The sequence below is a fragment of the Gigantopelta aegis genome, chromosome 14 (genome assembly GCF_016097555.1).
Source record: "Gigantopelta aegis isolate Gae_Host chromosome 14, Gae_host_genome, whole genome shotgun sequence".
Lineage (NCBI taxonomy): Eukaryota > Metazoa > Mollusca > Gastropoda > Neomphalida > Peltospiridae > Gigantopelta > Gigantopelta aegis.
Window position 1 is genome coordinate 5,414,940 of NC_054712.1, and position 20,377 is coordinate 5,435,316.

General features: G+C 36.9%; 1 protein-coding gene across 3 annotated transcripts in view; it reads right to left on the minus strand.

The window, feature by feature from the left end:
- Positions 1–19,081, minus strand: part of LOC121388173 (palmitoyltransferase ZDHHC1-like) — a 38,432-nt gene extending 19,351 nt beyond the window's left edge. For 2 of the 3 annotated variants that reach the window (XM_041519421.1, XM_041519424.1), the window contains exons 1-7: positions 18,678–18,807; positions 14,584–14,781; positions 11,544–11,719; positions 9,909–10,010; positions 8,576–8,700; positions 7,133–7,156; positions 3,421–3,567 (exon numbers count right to left, since the gene is read on the minus strand). In XM_041519421.1, the coding sequence (XP_041375355.1) occupies positions 3,421–3,567; positions 7,133–7,156; positions 8,576–8,700; positions 9,909–10,010; positions 11,544–11,719; positions 14,584–14,766 (757 nt within the window). In that variant the 5' untranslated portion in view covers positions 14,767–14,781; positions 18,678–18,807. Of the gene's footprint in view, positions 1–3,420; positions 3,568–7,132; positions 7,157–8,575; positions 8,701–9,908; positions 10,011–11,543; positions 11,720–14,583; positions 14,782–18,677; positions 18,808–19,022 lie in introns of those variants that run through there. The other variant, XM_041519422.1, reaches the window with a different exon arrangement.
- Between the last annotated feature and the right edge of the window lie 1,296 nt (positions 19,082–20,377).

Below are 20,377 nucleotides of genomic sequence, written 5' to 3' on the forward strand. Positions count from 1 at the left end.
AGTTGGGTGCACCTCGAACTTTGACCCAGCCAGAAGTTATTTTGTTTAGTACTACCTTAAGGTGTATGGTAGGTAGGCACTTCAGGTGATTTTAATGATAGGATCACTAAATGATCAATAAGGTTTTTATTTTATTTCAAGGCTAGCCCTGGGTGGCTATTTTTGTTCGCCCCAAAATTTGCCCATCTTCATTTTTTTTCGCCAATCTAAACATGTATTCACCAATTACATTTTGGCATTTCATTTCTCGTTCTTTTAGTATATGCTAATATGTACTTATTATTCAGTTTACGTCTTGTATGACATTGTTTTAGGGGATCTATGTTTTTTACTAATCAAATAGTGAAATGCTGCTGATGTTTAAGGCTGGCTGTAGTCCAGTGGTAAAAGAAAGAAGTGTTTTATTTAACGATGCACTCAACACGTTTTATTTACGGTTATATGGCGTCAGACATATGGTTAAGGACCATACAGATTTTGAGAGGAAACCCGCTGTTGCCACTACATGGGCTACTCTTCCAATTGGCAGCAAGGGATCTTTTATTTGCGCTTCCCACAGGCAGGATAGCACAAACCATGGCCTTTGTTGAACCAGTTATGGATCACTGGTCGGTGCAAGTGGTTTACACCTACCCATTGAGCCTTGCGGAGCACTCACTCAGGGTTTGGAGTCGGTATCTGGATTAAAAATCCTATGCCTCGACTGGGATCCGAACCCAGTACCTACCAGCCTGTAGACCGATGGCCTGCCACGACACCACCGAGGCCGGTCCAGTGGTAAAGTGCTCGTCTGATGTGCGGTCAGTCTAGGGTCAATCCCCTTCGTTGAGCCCATTGAGTTACTGTAGAATACTTTATTTTCGCGGGATCAAATTTGCGCAATTTAATGAAAATTCGCGAATATTTATATTTGCGAATCTCCCAACCCCCATCAATAAAAAAACGAAGTACAGATGTCAATAATTTTGTTTTAAAAACGGAACTTAGTTTTGCCTGTTGTTATGCTAATCTGTAGAACTAATCCTACATGTACACACAAATGCTATACACATAAAACAATAGTTTTCCTGCTTTAACCAATCAAGACTTTATTGTCCTTATAATTGTTATAAAAACAAAAACCGAAAACAAACGAAATGAAATTTGAAGGCACAAGCTACTAGTACTCAGTAACTTAAGTTTGATTGACGCAATATTTATTGCCATCAAAATACTAGTTCAAAACAGTTTGTGATTGGCTAACAAACCAAAAATAAAAATAAAATTGTGAAACATCTGAACATAGCCCAGTCCAGATTTTTTCACTTCCACATTTTTAATATACTGTGATAATGCATGTTTACTTCTGTCGTTGAACATGTGTAGACTCTGTCCGATGAACTGATCGCTAGCACATGCGAAGGAAAACAGCATAAAGCTTTTTAGTGTTAGTATTGTTTTATTATCATATATGTACTTACAATCGTGCTCTTGATTTAAAGTTTTAAACAGCTTTTGTGTTTTGTGGTTTGTTCCGCGACAGGAGGGAGCACCGCTTTGTTACTACTAGCCTCGTACATCGGAAACTAATGTGGTATAGTTGAACGAGACTACATATTTATTTTATTTTTTTGTCGGCCTTTATAAAAAAAAATTTCGCGTGGAATATATTTTCACGAATTTCATTCACACGCGAAAAACGCGAAAATAAATTCCACGTGAAAATAAAGTATTCTACAGTACTTCTCACTGAAGTCAGTGCACTACGACTGGTACATGTATATATCCCAAAAGAGGCAGTTCTACTTTTTGTAAGCATCAGATAATGATATAAATTGCATGTTTCTCTGTAATTTGAAAGAAGCAACTCAAATTTGATCTGATATAATCATATATGTTCCCCCATAGATTCACCGGACTAAGATACACACTATACATATATTTTTTCACCACAAGTGTCAAATGGTAAGTACCAGTACATTATTGCCAGTCGCCCAAAATAAAGACAAAGGAAACATATTTATATGTTACTGCTATCAAAAGACTGGCGTGCGACTGTCTTTCACAAGTCTTTCAGTTTCACGCAGTGTTTGAAGAGTTTTGTATTTCTCTGCAAAGGGAGGAGGGATGTATAATGTTGGCATTAATATTATATCAGTAGACATAGCACAAATAAATTATAATTTCCCCACTAAATATGTTTCAAATAACATCTGTAAATGTAGAAAGTTTTAACTAATAATGATTGTATATAAGTGAGAAACAATATGTATTCCTCACCAACGCACCCACTTCGTGGAAATGAACTCAACCACGTGATCTAGATTTGCCACATTTACCATACGGCAAAACATGACTATTAAAAAGTAAAACTTGTTGTTGCTAGTAATGAAACATTTAGTATTAACAATGCAACGTGTCTTAAACAGTATTTCATATTATTTAATCGCGTTTTCTAGCTTTACGACAAGGAGCTGGCAGTACACTATTGAATAGTAGACTGGCCATGCAGACATGCAAATGGCGCTTATTCACACCGCAAGATGGATCAATTGAACAAAACTGGTTGAAAGCATGTTTGGTTCTAAAAATTGAGATGGAAAAAAAATATTTCGCAAATTGTTTTTGCCAAACCGAAAATTCTTTCGCAATTTTGTTTTATTTTTCTCAATTGGTCACTTTGGTGAACGACAGCACGAGCCCTGTATTTGTTTTGCAATCATCAATATACTATTATATTATGATGTGAATTACCCCTCTTTTTGTATTTTATTTTAAATGGGGGTGGGGGTGAATAGAGGGAGTAATTTTCCATGACCCAACTCATAATACCATGACTTTCCAGGCTTGGAAAATAAAATTGGACAATTTAACCCACTGTGATAACCCTGTACACACCAGAGTTGGCTCTGGATCTGGCAAGTATTGTACCAGTCGAAAAAGAAATGCCCCAAATCAAAAGTGATAAAACACACCAGAGCTGGGTCTGGATCCGGTGAGTATAACAGCAGTCAAAAAAGAAATGCAATGAAACAAATGTGATAACACATTGTGAGGGAGGAGGGGTTTGGGGTGTAGGATAGTGTGTTCAGGGATCGAAACTTCAAAAAAACAAAACAAAAAATGTTGATATATATTCTGGGATAGTTCAACTCAACCCATATAAACTTCGCTCGCCATGGTCTAGACCCCTGTGCATAAATTCCTGTGCACATATTTTTGAAGCTATCTTAGCATTACAAAATCGTAAAACCATCGTAAGCTATATGATGTCACTATGGCGTGTGCTATAGTGACATCATAGCCTATGATGGTTTTACTATTTCGTAGCATTAAGATCGCTTCGAAAATGCCTAGCCTGCATACCACCTGCCTAGATCGCAGTTTAAGTTTTAAAAGAAAACACAGCAGACAAAGAACACTGTCGATTCACGGACTCACTGAGGTAGAAATGGAAAGCGAGGAGGTGAACCAACAAGCCGAGGCAGATGATGACCAAAAACATCGTGATCGCCAGAACTGTCAGCCACACCCAGTCTGGCACGGGGATGTAAATAAAAGAAAACACAGCAACGCTGGATTCGTTCCCTGCAAGAATATGTCGATTATTAGAACAGAATTAGAACAGTCTGTGAATCTATGATATCAGGGCTTTCAACTTGAGACTTTGTCACCTACATCTACAGCAGTTTGGAAAGGATTTTACTAAAGGCAAAATGTTCGCCTCTTTTAAACTTTTAAAGTCGACAACAGTCACTCTTCACAACTTTGTTTCAGCTTCATACATAATACAGCATATCTTACCGTAATTTCACATAAAATCAAAATTTCGCTATAATATTACAATGCTTTGCAACATTAAAATAAAAACTGGTCTACTAACCTTGACCCGTCAAATTCTATAATAAGCAGACAACGCTGTTTACAGGTCGATACCGGTATGTTTTTATTTTTCATAATTCTCAACAAAATACCAAGTTTAAGTAATAAAAAAAAAGAGTATCTTTTGTCAAATATATAACAAAAAATTACTCTTGGATATATTTTATTTATTGTGTATGAAGCCAAAAACAAGGGTGCAGAAAGTGACTGTCGTCTACCTTTGTAACCTTTGAAACATAGTAACCGTTGCAACAAAACCCCCCCCCACAAAATGAAAAACCAAAAACGATCACTTGAACCAACTGCAATAATTTTTCTCCAGCGACAAAGTGTGCAGTTTACAAATATATCGGCTTAGAAATAAATAACGTGTAGTAAATTTCATAGTATGAAAAAAGGTGTTCCCTGTGGGACAGACTATAGTAGTAAGAGCTAAACTTATATAAGTTGTATCTAGTTTTCATTATTATTCATACTCAAATCTAGTGCTAGCACAACCAATGTTATATAATGTCCACTGCAGAATAATTTTCTCCCTTGCTCATGGGTAGGCCATCACCCTCGTTCTCGATTCAAAATCTCCGAAATGACCAAATCAACAGTTTTGACTAAACGAGTGAAGGCACGAGGACTCGTTGTCCAACCGAATGGCAGCACTCAAAACTCATAAGCTTTGCTGTTGAAAAGAAAGCGCAGGTAATTCCAACAATCCCTGTGAATCATGACAAGCATGTAAGAGTCCTTCAAGTCGGGGGACGCCTGTGGCTCAGGACAGTAACTGCTGCACTGTGACCACACACCTCTGCCCAAGAAACCAAGAGGTACATCCTTGGACACTATACCCTGGAACAGGGGCACCCAAAAATGTGGCAGTCTCCCGCACATGTGCAGTTGCAGATGGCAGTACCCCGGCGCCATATCGACTGGCCCCTCTGGTCCCACACACCGAGTCCTGAACCCAGCACACCACAGTAGGATCTGTGACCAATGATGACGAGACCCCAACCACTTCACCCACAGTCGAGTGCAATCACTGATGCTGGTGCAACCACCAACAGATGCGGGGCACACCGGCACTGCCAATGACAATCTTCCACCAGAGAGCTGGCATGAACTACGGCACCCAGACTCCAATGATGCCCTACAATTGGCCTGACCCCCACAGAGGGCCTGGCAAGCTGGCATCAATCTTCATGATAGTTGTAAGTAGTCGAAGAGGGACCTACAATGGCAGACACCACTACAGATCCCTGGCGCCCTTCCAGGTGTGTATATGGCGTCCTATTATTAACCCCCACAACCCAGACCCAGGTCGTTCTTGGGCAACAACTTGCCTGCTTCAGATGAAGTAGAGAGAATCAGCACAGCAACACTGCCAGTTTGCTGGCGTCACCATGACTTCAGCGGGAGGGAGGAACATGAGGCATCTTTGCACCTACAACCCTTCCACAAACTTTGTCAAGTACTGCTGGATTTCCCAGCCATCGTTGACACGGTGGACTGGATGTTGCATCCACTCTGTTCTCTGTTCGCTCTCGCTCCTTACTTCACTCTTCCATTGTTTCCCGTGTCTGCTTCTTAAACTTAGCCCAAATTGTTGAGAACCAAGCGGAACAGACATCGCACAGCCGGTCAAAAGATCAGGACATACAGGCATGACAAAACAAGCGAGTCATAGCATGGTCACGGACAAACCAGCCTGAACTATCCCCATATACAAACAAGGGGGAACAAGGAGAAATGAAAAATAAAATGTATTTTACAATTAAAGAATGTAAAACAAAACAAAAATTGATCTCAGTAAAATAGGAAGCACTGCAGAATTGAGAACAAAGTTGATGGTCTACTCATGCACAAATGTCCATATACACATCCGGCAAGGGAGACAATTCTGCAGTGAAGGTTATGACTCGCGTTATATAAAATATTGGTTGTGCTAGCACAGTAAGTTAAATAAGACTAAATGATTTTATTTTTAAAATATGCTGATACCCACTGCACTAGTTTGTATACAATGTGGGGCTTACCTGACTACCACAATTAAGTTAACACCACTAAACGAAAATTGATATTAATCATCGGCTATTTGATAATTGTAACACGTAGTCTTCAGAGGAAACCAATCTAATTAAAATTAGCTCCACTATTACATGTGGATCTAACACCAGCCAGTTGGAGCTCATGTCCACCAATCAAAACCTTACTTGCAGAATCCTGCCAGTGATTTAAAAATAATTTGAAAACATTCCGAATTATCCTGAGGGTATACGATATGTTTCATGTGAATTACGAATGCCGTATTTAGACCAGTAGAACTAATTTTAATCGGATTGCTAACAACACTGCATAGTCCCCAATGTCCAGGTAACATTTCGTCTGTAAATAATAATTTAAATATTGACCAATCACACTTCGCCTTTTATAACGTTATTTGGGAGCATACAAATTCTAAAAATATCGGGCGAGCCTATTTTAGTGGCCGCAGTACAGCGAACCATACCAATACGTACGGGGTGGGTTATCAGTCTTCAATTTTACATTAAAAATTATTTATTTATTTATAAAAAAAACCAAACTAAATCAGTCTTCAGTTTTACAATACAAATTATTTATTTTATAAAATAAAACATGTTTTACGGCATTCGTAATTCACACGAAACATATCGTATACCCTCAGGATAATTCGGAATGTTTTCAAATTATTTTTAAATCACTGGCAGGATTCTGCAAGTAAGGTTTTGATTGGTGGACATGAGCTCCAACTGGCTGGTGTTAGATCCACATGTAATAGTGGAGCTAATTTTAATTAGATTGCAGAGGAAACCTGCTACATTATCTCATTAGCAGCAAGGGATCTTTTTTATGCACTTTCCGACAGACAGGAGAGCACATATACCATGGCCTTTGATATCAAAGAACAAGAAACAAAATTAATAGACTAAGTGTGCAATTACAGTAGAATTCCTATATAAAGAGAACAATTACATATTAAGCTGTCCTCCATGTTCTATTGAACATTACAATACTGTAAATCAATGTCTCATAAATCTGTTTTAAAAACCAAAAAAACAAACACAGCTCCCTTTAGGAATTCACAAACATGAATAGATTTACAAAAGTTCCATTTTCTAATATGACATTTCCCCCCCCCCCCAATTTTTTTTAATTTTAAATTAATGAAAAGATTAATTCACCCCATGTCCAATATTTACACCATCAAATTTAAATAATTTAGTGTAAATTAAGTATAAAAATAATGTGCAATACATACCAGCAGTTTTCCTATTAATATTATCTGGAAATGAAAAAAAGGAGAAGTCAAAATTATTACATTTTATTCCAAAACTAAGATTTAAATGGCATGGATGACGGTTCAGACCTCAAGATTAAAATGGCAATCGGCAATGCCACTGCAAAAAGCTGTAGCAAAATTGATCTGCAACAGCATTTATCATTATCTGGAATTTACTGGGTTATTATTTGTACTAAATTGCCATGACAAGCATTGGAATACGTCAAAAATGGTGATTCAGGTTATCAGGGGGTTACCACATATCAAGAAAGTTCGCCACAAAATCTTATTAAACAAAACACAAACCAGTTACATTTAAATAAACTGAGTGTTATTTGTATCAGTACAGTCAAATTATTACTATATTAATTAGTGCGTCTGTGAAGGGATTTCGTAGTAATAATGGAAATATAAATGTGTCGTAACCTACAATTTACCAGGGCCCTGTTCCATGTAATAATTGTAGCTAAGGTTAATTGTAGCGACTTCAGGTGAGTTTTACAACTGGCACCGTAAACTTTACCGCCGTTCTACAAAGCAACCGTATGGCAGTCATAAGTGTCCCTTTAATGATTAAAATCTTCATTGTGAAGAAGTGCGAATTAGTTAAATAATAAATTAGTTACTGACTTTTCGGAACATCTCGGATGTATTAATTGGTATCAGACTTTCATAAGTAACTTTGTCAGTTTATTTGCTTAAGCAGTAATCGCCGAATGCATAAGACATGAGAGTTATCTCCTGTATTTTCGTGTGATGGTCATATGGCCTAGAATGTTTTTCATCGAAGGTATTTGGTAAAAAGTCAGTATCCTTCTTAGAAAATGATCAAATCATAATCTATAGATCTGCCATTTGACATCTATGTTAGTGGCTTACAATTGTCTCGTACCAATTGTAAATTTTCACCGTAATTTACGACAACAGTAAGCTACGTCGTAAAAAAGTAAGGTCGCAATGGTAGGTATTTATGGCAATAGTAGGGCTAAGATCACTTCGTGGAACGGGGCTGAGGTCTGTATTTTGTGGTAACCTGTACATGGGTTACCAGACACGTTGCTTATTTCGATACTTGTATGGAAAGATGATCTGAATTTTGATTAGCTGATGGTTACATTCTTAACAAAATAGATCTATGTGGAATATAGCTATTGCTGTTTTTCATAATATACATGTATGTCAACCGTATGCTACTGCTTGTTACAACTGGATATATACGTGTATGTTGCAAATCACAGTGTAGTATATTTTGTATTACAAGCAAAGCGGAATAATATAGTAAATACCTAAAACAATCTTCATCGGTCTAAGCCAAATGGCCATCACCTTCTAATTTGCCAAATTGAAGACCTGTGAGTGCTGCTTGTGTTTCATGTTAAAATACTATGAAAAACAAAGACAACCAATTGAAGAAGAACTAACCTCTGAATGGTTTGAGGATGTTACCACTGTTTCTATCAGTGAAGTAACCGATGAACTGGGCTAATGACATACACAGAATGATCAACACAGCAACACATGAACTAACCAGAGTCATGATGAACCACCTGTAAATATATTAATACAGATAACATACAGATAACAGTATTTATATAATGACATACACAGAATCAACAAGACAGCAACACCTGCACTATAACCAGTCATGATGAACCACCTGCAACAACATTAATACAGATAACATACAGATAACAGTATTTATATAATGACATACACAGAATCAACAAGACAGCAACACCTGCACTATAGCCAGTCATGATGAACCACCTGTAACAACATTAATACAGATAACATACAGATAACAGTATTTATATTATGACATACACAGAATCAACAAGACAGCAACACCTGCACTATAACTTACACGTGTGTAAGACATAAACAGGTGTTTAAGCATTGTAAATGTACGTAGTTACACGCGTAAGACATAAACAGGTGTTTAAGCATTTTAAATGTACGTAGTTATGTGTGTAAGACATAAACAGGTGTTTAAGCATTGTAGTGTTTACAATGCTTTGTAGTATTTACAATGCTTAAACACCTGTTTGTCTTACATGCGTGTAACTACATACATTTACAATGCTTAAACACCTGTTTATGTATTACACGTGTGTAACTACATACATTTACAATGCTTAAACACCAGCGTTTAAGAAAAAAGAGGCTTCGTAAATTCGGCCCCGAGTGTCCATCATGTTAGGTTAATAACTGACTACATGTACATTTCTTTGCAGCACACCTTACTATGAAACAAATTTAGCCCAGTGATTAACTGCTCCCCTAACAGATTATGGGGAGCCATTTAAGATCTTACCATACTGAGCATCAATATTTCAGGCAGAACCGATGGCAATCAGAGACTTTACGGATGACAATATTTTTCTACTGGATAAAAATTAGTGCCATCGGTTGAATGGATAATTTTGGGTTTTTACATTTGTGGCAAAAGTTACTGGTTTAAAATTGTGGTAGGCAGGCTCACAACTGCTGGTAGTGAGCGGTTTGCCCGTGACAAAAAAGCATTCAAAATTGACATCTAGGTACAACCAAATCTTAAGTGTGAGCCCTACATGTACATGTAGTTAATCCTTTTGTGGAACTTGACATGCTAAAGGAAGTTAAACATTACTCTTCTTGAACTCATTTTAGGGAGTCATAGGGAGCCACAATGACAGCTCGATCCCCTTAAATGGAGAGGTCTGATAAGTTCTGTATAATACTTGAGAAAACAAATGCAATTTCCATCAACGCTCACCGGTAATTCCGTCCGCCCACGCAATTGTTGAGCCACTTGCAATGATGGTCAAAGTCTGAAACACACTTGTTGCATACACTGCAATGCTTTGACTTCACACCACTAGAAAATCAAACAGAATGATATATAATAATAATAATAATAATAATAATAATAATAATAATAAAAGATTAATATATGGAAGGTCAAAAATGTTATTAAGCAAGTTTGTAAAATACTATTACTAAGAATAGTAAAAAGTGTTCTGCAGCTTTTAATTCAAGTCAGGGTTCAAATGTTTGCTATCTGCTAAATTCCACGAACCGAAAAGGCTTTCTAATGGCACTTTCATGATTTTAAAAGGATTTTTCAACAATTCTCCTAATACAACAAATGCAAATGTTCAATGTCTTCTTGTGTCCAGTGTTCGAGATTAACGGTATCCTGATATCCCGGGGATACCAGAATTTAATTTTGGATACCAGACTTCAAGAACCCAGGTTTTGAAATGTTAGTATCCAACTTGGATACTGGCCAAAAAATTTAATCTCGAACACTGGTGTTATTTTAAATTAGACAAAATTAACTGTTAAACAATCCACACACACCCCCAAAACTTTCCACTATCAATGAATTTTAATGCCTTGAAAATGGCATTTGCATATTCCATGACTTTCCAGGATTCCCATGAACCCCGTAAATATTTAAACCAAAATAGGGATTTGTCTGTAATCAGTGTCTTCATATACATAAACTGGAAAACTGACAAGTTGCCAGAGTTGCAATACAAACGGCTATACATGTAGGTCTGGTCAGGGGTGTAACCTTTACAAATTAAATTAAATGCTGTTGGTTACAATCTTTGGTTTCATATTTCACTTGGGGGTTATGAAACATTCGTCAGTGGAGATGGATCTTAGACCGACCATACATCTAATGAGTGCTTTACCACTGGGCTATGTTCTGCCTTCATTACATAAATGCAGGTTTGAAAAGCCATGTAACAAGGCAGTAAAGAGAGAGACAAAAAAAAACCAACCCCAACATTTCCACCATAGAAAAAGTAAAAGCTACATGCATATATGTATGTCTACTCTTCAATGAATTTCCTCACTGGTTACTGGTAACAAAAACAATGTTCATACATGTCCATATATACTACACCTTCTACACAGTTAAACTAAGCACCTGAACTTGGTTTTTTGGCTGCCATCAAATTAATTTTGTAGCCACTACAAATGCTATGATGACCAGAAAAATGTTGGATTTACGAAAATTGACAACTTAAGCTACAAGTAAGAAATGAGTAATATAATGGCAAAAAAAACGCCACCTCTGTAATAGCTTCTTTCCTTTACTTGCAATTATTTAGTTTGAATCGTGTTAGTTTTTGTCTGTATTAATAATAGCTATTAATTGTCTTATAAACATTTTAAGTCCATTTTGACAGTCCATTTGCCAAATTACTTGTATGATTAAAAATATATTAAAAATATGCATGTTTCTTTTCTTGCTCAGTATATTGTACACAATGTCATGTATCTGCAGCTTTAAAAAAACAAAAAAAAAACAAAACAACAACAAAGTTATAGGGCAAGGCCAGTATGTGAGTTTATTAAGAACAAAAAACCCCAGACTGTGTGGGCGTGTACTTACACATTCACTTCACACAGAAAGCAGTGCTCATCCTCAATTACGTGCCGGTGTTTACTGCGATCAAAGAAGGCCAATGTCTGCTGGAAACGTTTCTTCAGCACAGCCTCGTCCGCTGGGTTGATAGTCGTGGCAACAACGAGACACACCAGGAGCACAGCACTCACCAAGCCGTTTATCTAGCCACGCGTCAAGAATCATATCTCACTCGAAGGAACAGACAGACAGACAGACATCCCACCCTTATTAAACAGTGCAGAAGAAAAGTCTTGAGAACCAGTTTATAATATTTATTTACTAGTAAATCACTCGAGATCTTCAGTTTAACTGTTCACAGGTGATGAGTGTAGTAGTACTTAATGAATGAATGAATGAATGAATGAAAAAAAGAATGGGGAGGAAAAAAATACGTTTTTTATTTGAAAGTACATGTAGGAGGCTGTCAAAAGTAGGCAGCTAAATGAGGTGACTGCAGTTTGAGACTTTGTATACCTCCCCTTATATGGCATGGTCTGGTGTCCTGTCCCGTCTATTGTATAAAATGTCTAGTGTCTGAATATCTAATGTGTTTGCAGTCATCTGCTAATGTTTGTAGGAATCATTTCTCATTTAATATCATAAAATATAATATGCTTTGGTTACTACATTAGGATAACAAAAAACAGGATAACAAAAAACACCTTGGGCCAATTTCATATGTCTAGGTTATCGGTGGGTTTTGGAAACATATGGTTTAAACCTAGGTTAAACCCTGGGTCATGTTTACTGTGCATTTCACGTCTGGTTTTCAGTAATGCTAGTTTAACACTGGGTTACAATTGTATTGCTTGTTTAAACCTGCCCTTGAGGTGGTTTTTCGCTGGGTTTGCTCAATGTAACTTTTCTTCATGGATAATTTCGGCAGCAAAATTGTGTTTTATGTCAGTATTGCAGAGCCATGAAATGTGAACGTATTTTAGAGATCATTTGAAGCCACCACAGAAGCGAATACAGGGTGGGGGTAGGGGGGTTCGAACCCCCTCCCCCTTTAGACAAGATGCCCGTTTGCCTTTTTTTCAGCACAACTATATAATTAGATCCACCCCTTCACCATGTTTGAGGCGAACGAACAACAAAGCGCCTGAGATATATACAGGATAATAAATGAGATACCAGTTATTATCAAATAAGTTTTAGTTGTCGCGAGCTTTAGTGAGTGACAAATGAAAAGTATTTCACTCGGAACATAAATTTGATAACAACTGGTACCGAGTTTGCTATTCTGTTTATTGCCCCAGCTATGTTTTCTCTAAACGCCTTTATTGTAGACACACATGTACGCACATGTAGGCTATAGAAACAATGTAAACTACTTTACACACTATTCTGGGTATTGCTATAACTTTGCATTTTAATCACGTTCACAGATAATTTTCAAAAACAAAAGTTATCGTTATTTTGCTAAAAATATAAACAATGATTTGCGTTAAAATGACATTTTGTTTTAAATTTAACATTAAAACAGTCGCGATCACAATCTCATCAAAGTACATAACGTCATTTTGTGTGTTTGCCAAATTGTGATGATGTTATATTTAGTACCGACAAAGTCATTGGTTTGTAAGCGTCAAATCATCCAGTAATATTGTACGTCACACCACTGCAGAATATTTCTCATTGAGAAAATATGAAAAATATTTTCCCTGTTATGAGTGGTCACTGGGGTAATAAATATACATTGTAGTTATTTACTAAATGAGTAAAAAATAAACATTTTCTTCTTTGTGTATGAACTGCACGAAAACGGGAAGTACTAGCATTGGAAGTTGATCGGTTACCACCTGAATCATAGCAATAAACATCTATCATAGACTGCAGTCTTATAATGACATACTTTCGTGTTTGTCTCATCTTAATAAAGGGGGAACAAGGCGATATAGGTCCCCAGTTTTGAAAAATTGATCAAACGTTGTCTCGGTTTCCTCAGGCGTCCGCGTCCCATCTTTTGTTTTTTTATATTATGTTAGAATTAAAGGTAAATGCCAATAACAAAACGTTTATTTATATTTGCATTATTACCAACAGCTATGTAGGGTTCTGTAAGCATTTGACATGGATTAATAATATTGTGAGTAAAATGATGGAAACACATGGTGAAATGTTTTCAGGCCAGCTCATTTTGCCCAAATATGTCCATAATTTTTGACAGAATGTCAAGGTTTGCTCCACATTTGGAGGAGGAGGGGTAAGGAGGTAGCTAATCCCCCATCTCGAACGCGAATGCTAATAATATACCAGTAACGAGTTTCAACTACAAAGTGATGAAGTGTAAGCTATTCCTCGCTTATGTCCCTTTCCAAATTTGCGAGTAACCCATGTAAAAAGCGTGGTTTTGTAAACACGGGTAAAACACACACATGTGAAATGCACCACGGGTGTATGTCTTGGTCAAGTTTTTCAGCGTTTTACGTAAACCAGTGTTAAACCTAGGTTTTGATATAACCCAGTGTTTCGAAACCCAGACATATGAAATCGGCCCCGTGTGTTTAAAAACAAAGATGTAATTTCAGTCACCAAAAAGGCTCCAAGTGTTGTACACGTTACAATGGCAGCAAACTAAGGGGAGTCCCTTTAACCATATTAACACTCCCTGCCCCAAGAACTCAGGGGAGTCCCTTTAACCACATTAACACTCCCCACCCCAAGAACTCAGGGGAGTCCCTTTAACCACATTAACACTCCCCACCCCAAGAACTCAGGGGAGTCCCTTTAACCACATTAACACACCCCCCCCCACCCCAACAACTCAAGGGAGTCCCTTTAACCACATTAACACTCCCTGCCCCAACAATTCAGGGGAGTCCCTTTAACCACATGAACCCAATCCCTTACTTTCAGTCAACATTGCAGTACTGTTTACAGCAAATGGTTGTTCCCTGTGAACACCACTCCCTAACCTCAACCAACAAAAGGAAAAACTCTTAAATGTCTAGTAAAATAGTGGTTAGCACTGTAAAACAGTCCATAATGATATTATACATACATGTATGTTTTGAAAGGATACAATGTAGCCAGCTGGCTGCCATTCTAGTGGAAGTGTAGGAACAATCATTGTGAAGTAAATGAGTAGGAAGAAGATGACGACGACCCACGCAATGATTTGAAACCCATGTAGAGGAAGTGTCCATCCGTTACGTCGACAGCTTTCACGGTACGTGCATGCCTCATCCGGCTGACTCTCAGCCATTTTGGTTAGTTCTCACTAAAAAACAAATTTACAGTTCAATCAACCACACAAAATACCACTGATCTAAGTAGCCCTCTAATGATTACCATAGGCTAAGTATCCCTCTAATGATTACTATAGGGTAAATACCCTTCTAATGATTACCGTAGTGTAAGTACCCCTCTAATGATTACCATAGAGCGTTTACCCCTCTAATGATTACAATAGGGTAAGTACCCTTCTAATGATTACCATAGAGCGATTACCCCTCTAATGATTACAATAGGATAAGTACCCTTCTAATGATTACAATAGGGTAAGTACCCCTCTAATGATTACCATAGGGTAAGTACCCCTCTAATGATTAGCATAGTGTAAATACCCTTCTAATGATTACTAGTACCATAGTGCAAGTACCACTCTAATGATTACCATAGTGCAAGTACCCCTCTAATGATTACCATAGTGCAAGTACCCCTCTAATGATTACCATAGGGTAAGTACCCCTCTAATGAATACCATAGGGTAAGTACCCCTCTAATGAATACCATAGGGTAAGTACCCCTCTAATGATTACCATAGGGTAAGTACCCCTCTAATGATTACCATAGTGCAAGTACCCCTCTAATGATTACCATAGAGCAATTACCCCTCTAATGATTACAATAGGGTAAGTACCCCTCTAATGAATACCATAGGGTAAATACCCTTCTAATGATTACCATAGTGCAAGTACCCCTCTAATGATTACCATAGTGCAAGTACCCCTCTAATGATTACCATAGAGCGATTACCCCTCTAATGATTACAATAGTGCAAGTACCCCTCTAATGATTACCATAGTGCAAGTACCCCTCTAATGATTACAATAGTGCAAGTACCACTCTAATGATTACCACAGAGTGAGTACCCCTCTAATGATTACAATAGGGTAAGTACCCCTCTAAAGATTACAATAGGGTAAGTACCCCTCTAATGATTACCATAGGGTAAGTACCACTCTAATGATTACCATAGTGCAAGTACCCCTCCAATGATTACCATAGTGCGAGTACCCCTCTAATGATTACCATAGTGCAAGTACCCCTCCAATGATTACCATAGTGCAAGTACCCCTCTAATGATTACCATGGGGTAAGTATATTATATTATCAAAGTATATTATAAAAAAAAGAAAAAGGAAATATGATGATTAGTTTTCATACTGTGAATGTGTAAACATGTGTTAAACAGTTTGGAGCGAGTTAACTTAAACTTTAAGGTTGACCACAGTCACTTTTCACGCCCTTGTTTTTGCATTGTACACAATAAATAATACAAATTTAAGATCTACGTAGAGGCGAGTTTTGTAAACCAATGTCAAACGAGTGCTTGAAATCTTGTTATCATGTTAAATCCTGACTGCCTAATAATTAGCTTGAGTACTATGACAGTAAGAGGTGGTTTTGGGGCATGTTAATAGCATCATTTTATTCCACCTCATACTCATAGGGGTATTGGCTCCCATTGTTTTATTGGGATTTTGGGGGGGGGGGGGGGGGGGGGGGGGGGAGAGAGGCTGATTTTTGCCAGAATTAAACGAAAATGCCAGAATCTCCATAAGAACATTTATTCAGAATCATATTAACATTACTGTCAAATGGCTGTGCCTATGATTGCAAACAAATAACTACACAATAGGCCTATCCTAAACTATCGAATTCCGTCCCATTTCACTTCCGCACTCTTTCTAATCAAACTGCGCAAGCACGAACTATAATTCTACTGCATATGTATCAACTAACCAAGCCTCGATCAATCAAAATAGAAAATGAGGGTGCAAAAACCATATCCAAAGGTTATAATACTATTAATAGATTAAAACCTGTATAAATGAAGAGACTAGACTTGACAGATCAATAATGACTGTCGTCTACATTAGTTTTGTCTATATTTGGTTAAAAGTCACATGACTGACACTCTTACTTGAGGGGTGTGTGTGTGTGTGTGTGATGCATGGAATGCTGTTTGTGTCAGATCCACAATTGTTATTGAGAAACATTAATTGATTTTTCTTCTTTTTTCAGCTGTCTATAAAACCTGTTAGCACAAGAAAACCATTTTCCTATATTCATGAAATTTTTTTGACTACTTGAAAAGCCGTTAAGAGTGGCATGACTGTTTACAAAGCATCTACAAAAATTCAATCGGAAACAAACCAAAAAAAAAAAAAAAGCAAGGGGAACTTTCTAATCTTGAACATAATGCAGTGGTGCTGGATGACAACCAATGTTCATCAAAAACGTGTCGATATATTCATAATTCATTCACATTTGCTTCGTTAACAATCTGTTGTTCTTGTTGCCTTAATTTTATGACGGATGTGGTCTTCCATACATTCCACATTTGTGACATTCACATGGGATGGATTTCGATGGTGTTAATTTTTTTTACAAATATTCACGTCCTGGTAGGAATTTTACATTCGTTAACAACAAAGGTAAGTAATTACAAAAAAATGTTATTTTACTCTGTATTAGACAAGGTAAACAATGATGGTGTTAAATTTATCCGGTTATTGGATTGAATATGCGCAGTAGTGATTTCCTGTTAATAGGACGGAATTTGATAGGTCCAGGATACATGTAGTTTCATGGATTACAACTAATATTAGAACGAATACACCAAGTGGCGAATATGATACGTATCACGAATATGGGGTCTTGAATATGAATAAATATTCATGAATACAAAATAATTAAAGTGAATCTACCAATACTGCCCTATTGACTTGCTGAATGAAAAAACCCACCAGTAAACAAAGGTCAGAAATATCATTTATATAGTGTTTAACATTAAACTTCAATGGAACGTGAGACGATGAAAATTAAATAATTAAATGTCAGTTTAAAAACAAGAAAAAACCTCTCAAAACAAGCATGTAAACATTGTTTACAGGCTCTTTAGGCAGTAACAACATCTTCTGTTGTCCTGAACAACCTCTTCAAAACGATTTGCATGTCCGGTGATTCGGCGCAGTAGATGTGGATCGTTGACCCCGCTATTTATAAACCGCCCATGACCTCACCTTTAGCCCATAAACGCTACACTATTGTCCCAGAATTATTTGGTACTTTTTTGTTTTGTCTTGTTAAAAATATTACTATGAAAATGAATGATCACACATCACCCATCTCATGATCAGTTTCGGAATCGTTTTCTTGTAGTGGCACAGTACTGCAGATGCATACATGTTCATTGTTATGCATGGCTAAGATGCCTACATGGATTTTATTTTTCTCGGATAGATTGTGCACACACGTGGATCTTATTTCGCTTTTATTTTGTATAACAATGTGACAATTGTGAACTGGAATGACTGTCAATTAAGGTGTACAATTTTCGTTTTGTTTGCATTTGTCTGTGTTTTCTTTTTCAGTTTAAATAAAAAATAACCGAACAAAAATAATTACATTTATACTGCTTACTATAATTTTTAAAATGCGGGAAAGGTGTTTTTAGACTGGTTTTAACATTCTTAATATCAATTGTCAATAAGGATGACCTACTTCGCATTTATTAACACGAAAACAGGTGAATGATTTATTTTGAAATTATTATATAATTATTGATAATTCTAAAAAAAAAAAAAAATTGCACCCTTAACGATAAATATGTTGATACGTAGAAAGTGCGTGGTTCTGTCATGAACACATGTAGGCCTATCCCCAAACAATTACGTCAGATATGTTATAGTGACGTTATATAATAAAGGGTATAATATATGTAACTATAGTATTTGTATTTGCCATTTGGGGTTTCTTTTTGGGGGTATCTGTGGACAGTGTCAGTGTGGTCATGAACAGATGAACTGGTGAAGTCAGAAGTGCCTACGGTCAAGATTGAAGTTAACTAACGACATAATATATTACAAAATATACTGTGGAACTTACCATGGATGTATCAGTTGAATAAATCATGGTCCAGTAAAACCAACTGTTATATTACAAGAATAACGTAAAAGTAACATTGTACTATAGTTTTTGTTGACACTCAAGCATGTAATTTATACATTAACCGCCATTTTGAATCCAAGGTAATTACATGGCTGCAATTCGGATATATTCGGAATATATCGTATGATTCCGTACTTTTGTCTTAAAGGAAGAGTAAACTAAAAGATGAGCCTTATGTCCTGGAAAGATGCATACCCGGACCACCAACACATACTGACACTTTACCAAATGAAAAACGCGTAACTTTAGTGTTAATAAAAAAACGTGATTATTCCTGCTTACTGGGGGCAGCCATTTTCTTTTCTTTTCGAGGCGTCCGGGACAGCTAGCTTGGGGCGAAGTGACGTCAGCTCCTGACCATCTTCTGTATGTACAGCGTAAACAAAAGCAGTAATTTTCGACAAGGCGCTTCTCTTTTGTCAACCTGACTTGTAAAACAACATAAATGACGCCATAATATAATAAAGTATTCAACTAAATATATTTCAACTTGCATTAACGGAACAAAATGAGCTTATAGTATTTTTCTTTATTAAATAATCGAAAGGAAAAATGTACACTATTAGGCCTATATGCTACGTTGGAGCAAAAACGACTTTTCGTACCCTAGTCACTTCATACCAGTATATAGAAAAAGAATCGACTATAGCATAAAAGCAGTGTTGTTTTTTTGTGTGTTTTTTTTTTAATTTTTTTTATTTAACTTTATTTGGACAGTTTGAAATTCAGAACACGTTATTGTGCAGCATATCGTTATTGATACCCATAACTGTCAACTGTTATTTCCAATTTACCTGACAAGAGCCGTATATAGTATTTACTACTAACTGCCAACTTCGATTTTGTGTGAAATGGCTTCAAATAATTAGTCCAAAACAACAAAACAACATAATGGACCAACAAAATATTATTTATTAGGTCTTCTTTTCAAACTTTGGACAAGTTAATATTTTGCATAAGGAAAAACCCCAAGTTATACATGTATGCAGTCAGACCTCGTTACAGCTTGCAATAGCATAACCGAAATTTATTGGGTTACGACTCATGCGAGTTACAATTTTTATAATATAATATATGATATTGACAATCCTGAAACACACACTGTCACATCAAAATAAATATTATATGGTAGGGGATTCGTCACGAGTGTTTATTTATATGGAAAATATCAGCCGAGTCTATGTTACTCGGTATTTGTTGACGCTTTGTCTTAAATTAACCACACATTTGTAATTTAAAGGAGACCGGACACCAAAAGACATGTAGTGTGTAATGGATTAAGTTAGCGTCAAAGACCGCATTACTCTAACGCCCGGCTCGCTGCGAGGCACCGGTCAGCTGCGCGTCTTAGGTTTGGGGTAAAAACAGAAGTGGGCGGGATTATGCATAGATCTGAACGAAAGCGAGGCAATACGACATCGGTGAGAGTTACCAAGCAATACCGTTACACGTGTTGATTCTTTGGTTGTGCCTTTTAGTCGTCTTTTCTTTTCTTGTCTCCAGGTTTATCGGAAATTTAATTTACAAGATAATTAGTGTTATTATATATTGTCGATGTAATTATATGATAGTTAACTGCGCAGTGTTTAACTGCAACAGTAACAGCAATGCATCCCAAGAAACGGCCAACATCATGG